This window comes from Diaphorina citri, unplaced genomic scaffold, assembly GCF_000475195.1.
Source record: "Diaphorina citri unplaced genomic scaffold, Diaci psyllid genome assembly version 1.1 scaffold1882, whole genome shotgun sequence".
NCBI classification, from domain to species: domain Eukaryota; kingdom Metazoa; phylum Arthropoda; class Insecta; order Hemiptera; family Psyllidae; genus Diaphorina; species Diaphorina citri.
Window position 1 is genome coordinate 15,503 of NW_007379308.1, and position 6,141 is coordinate 21,643.

The 6,141-nt window shown below is 35.5% G+C and overlaps 2 protein-coding genes across 3 annotated transcripts in view; both read right to left on the reverse strand.

Moving 5' to 3' along the window:
- Positions 1 to 4,066, reverse strand: part of LOC103517542 (exosome complex component rrp45) — a 19,503-nt gene extending 15,437 nt beyond the window's left edge. Inside the window, exon 1 of the mRNA XM_008482578.3 lies at positions 3,853 to 4,066. Coding sequence (XP_008480800.1) covers positions 3,853 to 3,918 — 66 coding nt within the window. The 5' untranslated portion in view covers positions 3,919 to 4,066. The remainder of the gene's footprint in view (positions 1 to 3,852) is intronic.
- Positions 1,286 to 3,844, reverse strand: LOC103517541 (uncharacterized protein KIAA0930 homolog). Of its 2 annotated transcripts, XR_003393768.1 has the most exons (3): positions 2,493 to 3,844; positions 1,748 to 2,370; positions 1,286 to 1,666 (listed from the first exon to the last, which is right to left on the reverse strand). XR_003393768.1 is itself a non-coding variant. In XM_008482577.3 (1 exon), exon 1 carries the CDS (start codon positions 3,750 to 3,752, stop codon positions 2,454 to 2,456), a length of 1,299 nt encoding a protein of 432 aa, XP_008480799.1. In that variant the 5' UTR covers positions 3,753 to 3,844; the 3' UTR covers positions 2,443 to 2,453. The 2 variants fall into 2 exon arrangements, 1 of the variants encoding a protein (XP_008480799.1); XM_008482577.3 differs by lacking the exons at positions 1,286 to 1,666; positions 1,748 to 2,370 and having other exon boundaries at positions 2,443 to 3,844.
- Positions 4,067 to 6,141: the final 2,075 nt, after the last annotated feature.

Consider the following 6,141-nt stretch of genomic DNA (forward strand, 5'->3'; position numbering starts at 1 on the left):
AAATTTGGCGCCGCAGGCGAATTTTTTGAAGATTTTGGTCTACAATAGTAAGAGAAGCAGACTTGTCAAAGGTGTAATCTTCAGGGCCGCAGGCGAAACTTTTCAGTAAGTATGTAACCTGTCATGTGTCGGTTTTTTATGTAATTAAATACGTGTAAAAGACGAGTATAGTTATTCCCCCCAATACATTTCTATAGAACACAAAATGACAGCGCCGCGGACGAAATTTTTCGAGAAAATTGAAGTAGCTCCTTCAAGGTTGCATACTTTTTTTTTAATGACCAAAGTCTTTTTCTCGTTTTATAGGCTTTGAAATATTCCCAAAACTTTAGCGAAATCGTACATCACCCCGCCTAGGCAATCTATGAAAAGAAGGGAAGACCAAATGCCCAAAGCATTTCCCCAAGTTACCTGTATATTTTTTAGACCAATAAAAGGTAAGAATATTGCAATAAGAAATTAACGAAAATTCTTTTTACTTTTTCTTCAATACAGTAAAGTTAGGAACGAAATTCGGAAATAGGTAAATTGAAAATTTTAAATTCGAATTAATGCTCAATAAAAAAAAATGAAAACAATCAAGGCTCAGGAACACAATAATTTACTTCTCGTTTTTTATTTTCATTGATTGGCATTGGATAAAACAATGTACATGTTATAATTTAATAACAGATGAAAAATATCTCTTGACAAAGAAGGATGTAGGTAAATAATTAAATAAATCGAAAGAACTTTAACATATTTTAGGAAGTTCAAAAAACGAATTAGGTAATAATCATAAAAAACTGAATTAAAAAAAGGAAAATGGACAAAAGGAGTACCTATTTACAAGACAATTTCAGTATAATTGTATACCTAGGTTACATTTATTATGGTAAATAAATCGAAAGAACTTTAACATATTTTAGGAAGTTCAAAAAACGAATTAGGTAATAATCATAAAAAACTGAATTAAAAAAAGGAAAATGGACAAAAGGAGTACCTATTTACAAGACAATTTCAGTATAATTGTATACCTAGGTTACATTTATTATGCCGGAGATATAACTTGGAACAACTTTAGTTTCTCACAAAACTCCTAGGTAAGTATTCAAGATAGAACTTAAAGATTAGCTACATTATTTCAAAACTCAACAAAGTTTAAAAGAAAAAATATGATACAATGTCAAAAATTAAGTAAATAAATAAATAATTATAAAAAACATGAACACTTTTTTTTCCAATGGATTACTTAGCTTACTCACTGACCCATTCCAACTTCTCTTTTAAGGAGCGCGGTAGCGCTCCGCCCCGCCAAGTCAAGAAAGTTTGACCGCGCTATATTTATTATGCCGGAGATATAACTTGAAACAACTTTAGTTTCTCACAAAACTCCTAGGTAAGTATTCAAGATAGAACTTAAAGATTAGCTCCATGATTTCAAAACTCAACAAAGTTTAAAAGAAAAAATATGATACAATGTCAAAAATTAAGTAAATAAATAAATAAATAATTATAAAAAACATGAACACTTTTTTTTCCAATGGATTACTTAGCTTACTCACTGACCCATTCCAACTTCTCTTTGGGGAATACCTATCCAGTATCCGAGTACATAATTATTTCTGTTTTTCACATGGGTCCACAAAAAGGTATTTTCAGGAGAGGAAAAATTAAGAAAAAAAACCTAGCAAACTCTTTATAAAAAATCAGATTCGAGGAAAGTAAAAAAATGATTGGAGGAATAGTGAACAAAAAAAAGTTAAACCTAGCAAACTCTTTATAAAAAATCAGATTCGAGGAAAGTAAAAAAATGATTGGAGGAATAGTGAACAAAAAAAAGTTAAAAACAATAAAGTACTTACAATAAATCTAAATTGAGTGATTGTCACCCAATATGTCTATTCTTGTGCTTTCTCTACTTGTACATTAAGATCTACATCATAATTATGTTTACATGCTCAAATATCACAGAAGTGTTGACTGTAGTGAGACATTTCATGACCACATAATGACCTTATCTTGCTAACATTCTATCAATGCTAACATGCTTGAACCCTTTAATAAAAAAGAAATTTTCTGAATGTAATTCTATTCTATCAAATCTATCAAATAACAGACTTCAGAGTACCTACTAAGTATGTACCAACAATATTAGAATCAAATGTCAGGATTGAGCTAGAGTTATCTTGGGGCCCCATTTAAATAAACCAACTATTACACATATTCCATTTAAACTCATCCTAGGAATTCATCCAGTTATGTTGAACAAATTTGGTACAATGTATGACTAGAGGAAAAATTCACATGGAGTACCCAATTTATTTTGCTAGATACCTATAGGTGCTTGAATCAAAATGTGAGTACAGATTCTACTCTGGTATCTAGAATGTCTTTAGCAATGGCGTATGACTAGAGGAAAAATTCACATGGAGTACACAATTTATTTTGCTAGATACCTATAGGTGCTTGAATCAAAATGTGAGTACAGATTCTACTCTGGTATCTAGAATGTCTTTAGCAATGGACCACCAGGGCAATGCAATGTATGTGAGAAAATTATTCAATGGTACTGACTGGGCTCTCTTTGATTCTTTCCAGAAATGGAATGTTTGTGTAAACCCCCTCATTGTCCACAGAGGATTGTAAGCCCCATCATCCAACTCATCTCTCATATCACCCGCCTCTATTTCTGCCACTCCATGGGCAAGAGAGTCCAAACCTTCATCTTCCGATACAGCTTTAGCAGTGGTCTTGTTAACTGGTCCCTTCCATATACTCTTAGCAAACATGTTGATATTGGCACTTGGGTCACTCAGTCTTCTCTGATGTCGATAGTAATAGAAATCTTCTGGATCATCATCCCAATCTGAATCCCACATATCTGTCTCACAATACCCGGGCTCTGATGTAGGAGTTTCTACACCATATCCCTTGGGCTTTGTTACAGCCATCTCTGCAAAGCCTTTCCCTTGAGGCCCCTTCATTTTGACAAATTCAATGCGGCTATTACTGTTGTTGGAAAATATACCAAAACTCATCCGCTGGGTAAATTTATTACTAACACTGGTACGAGCATCATAAACTCTTTTCAGTGCATCATATCGAATAGAACCAAGGAATATGACACTCTTGACAGATCCAGCTCTATCAGAAGCTACAAGTTCTACACACACCATTTCTCCATCTCTAACAAGAATATCATGGAATACTTCATTGAAGTTGTCAACAGTAAAGCATACACAAGGATAAGTCATTTCCTCCACTTCACCTTTTGTGTCCATGCGTCTTCTACTAGGTGAAGCATATACTTTCTGAGAATGTCTTTTTAAAACTTGAAGATGTTTTGGACTAGTGCGGGTACAAATAGCAAGCGTTAGAGTATAATCAAACTGATGAATGATCATATTCAAGTAAACCGTCTCCTCCCAGTCAACATCAGGATCACCAATAGGAAGCTTCCTACTGTCTTTACGGAACACTTCTACTTCAGTCTCAAACTTGGGTAGATTTCTAGATGATGTTTTAATATATTTCTTTCTAACAAAGAATAACAAATCATCACAGTCTATATTAGAATCAGTTTGAAATAGAAAGTAGCGTACAAATAAATCAGTCCAATAGGAGGTGCCTTGGGTTAGAAACATATCATTTCTCAGATACTGCCTCTTCTCCTTTGCCCTCTGAAAATTGATTTCCTCCAGTAGCTGCTCTAATGTTGTAGTAGACTTCAGAATAGATTCATCTAAAGAACGGAGAGACATGACTGACATTTTAAGTTACTTGAACATTTGCTACCAACACTTAAACAAGCGAGGTGAAAACAGAAGTTAAAAATAAACCTTCACCAATGTTAACAATGATTTTCTTTACCTTGTTCTGTAAAATGCCACTTAATACAAAGGACTTTTCTAAGTTTGACACAGGGAACTCTCTCATCTTGTGTTGAGCTTGAGGTGATCTCCAGTTTGGATTACACTAAATAAACAACACCCAGAGTGGGTAGAACAATACTGTAATAGTCTAAAAAACACAAAAGCTACATAATCTGGAAGTTTAATGAGTCACTAGTATTTTATTCAGCTTATATTAAACCTGCCTCGGTAGCGTAGTGGTCAAGACGCTCGCCTGGTAAACAGGAGGGCGTGGGTTCGATCCCAGCCGAGGGCTTGAGGTGCTGATCTCCAGTCTGGATTACACTAAATAAACACCAGAGTGAGAGGAACAATACTGTAATAGTCTAAAAAACACAAAAGCTACATAATCTGGAAGTTTAATGAGTCACTAGTATTTTATTCAGCTTATATTAAAAAGTAAAGGCCTTTGAACTGAACTTTAGGAGCAAAAAATGATAAATTTGCAATTTTGCACAGGCGCGAACTTTTCAAACAAGCTGGGCCCGTCCCTCCGGGAATTATTTAGCCCGTAGTTTATTCGATCAGTACCTATGTACCTACCTAATTTGTTTAATAATTAAAAAGTAAAGGCCTTTGAACTGAACTTTAGGAGCAAAAAATGATAAATGTGCACAGGCGCGAACTTTTCAAAAATCGAAATCTCAAAAAGTAAACAAACCAAACGACGGCAACAACAAAATGGCCGCTGCAAAAACTGTTGCCGGCTTAAGGTCAGTTTACATGATGCGCGTCGCGTACACCTGTAGCCGTGAGCTTGGGGGTGTGTTTATGAACAGGGCTGAGATGAGCTCGGACGACGTGAGATAGCTGTCCCGGCGGCAATTTTTAAAATTCATTTTATATTTATTTTTGTTTGCTTTGTAATTTGCTTGTTTTTAATTAGCTAATATAAATTAAAAGTATAATATAAACGTGCAAACTAAAGATAAAAAGTAAAAAATGAATTCAGATTGTACAAGTTGCGGAAAAAAAATCAAAAATTCGAATTTCCCGCCAACTTTACACGCAAAAAGTCCGACGATGTCCTACGATGGCCCTGTTCATAACCACGGCCTCGGTGACGAGACTTCCTTGAAAGCGCTAGTTCACGGGTTCGATTCCCGCGCCGGGGCGAACTTTATCCTAAACACATTAGATTCGTTCTTGGAACGGCTGGATTTCTCCCATCATATGTACCTACATTTTCTTTCTTTGTTTTCGCGACGATAAGACCTCAAGAGTTGTTCCCCATAACAAACCTCTCTAGGGGGAAGGAAGATCGTAAGGAAAATCGTGGCGTGTGTTACACAGTACCTATTAGGTTACCTTTATGGTTTAACAGACTTCAACTTGGCAAGCTAAAGCATAACCGGACCCATGAATTTAATAAGAAAAGACCAAGGGTTCCCAGTCAGCACACACGATTGGAATTCTGTTTTTATAGAAAAAATCCTGAAAAAGAAAGTTGTACTATCTGCCCACATTCAAAAAATTTTGGAGAAAGAATAGTCCAATAGATCAGTTGCGCTTACTTGGGTGGTGTTTCAAAGTCATAGAGCAGGAAAAATGAGGACCAACGGAATTTTTCTTTTTCTTTGACGAGATTCTTACTCTGAGGTGACGAGACTTCCTTGAAAGCGCTAGTTCACGGGTTCGATTCCCAGTCCCACGCCGGGGCGAACTTTATCCTAAACACATTAGATTCGTTCTTGGAACGGCTGGATTTCTCCCATCCTGTGTACATTTTCTTTCTTTGTTTTCGCGACGATAAGAATTTTGGGGGAAGGAGGAAAGGAGTAGAAGGAAAATATTAGGACTAAGACAAAAACTGGAATAAAGGATGATGGATGGGTTTTACAATAAAATAAAATAAATCCTGACAGATAAAATTGTTTGTACTATCTGCCCACATCAAAGAATTTTGGGGGAGAAGGAAGTAAAAAGGAAGAAATAAAGAATGAGGTAAAAGTGGGAAAACTGGAACAGTGGGTAAAAAAAGAAAAAAAAAAAAAATCCTGAAAGAGAAAATTGTTTGTACTATCTGCCCACATCAAAGAATTTTGGGGGAGAAGGAAGTAAAAAGGAAGAAAAAAAGAATGAGGTAAAAGTGGGAAAACTGGAACAGTGGGTAAAAAAAAATCCTGAAAGAGAAAATCGTTTGTACTATCTGCCCACATCAAAGAATTTTGGGGGAGAAGGAAGTAAAAAGGAAGAAATAAAGAATGAGGTAAAAGTGGGAAAACTGGAACAGTGGGTAAAAAAAAAA

Coding starts and splice junctions, on each gene's coding strand:
- LOC103517541 (XM_008482577.3), bottom strand. CDS start 3,752: ATGTCAGTCATGTCTCTCCGTTCTTTAGATGAATCTATTCTGAAGTCT.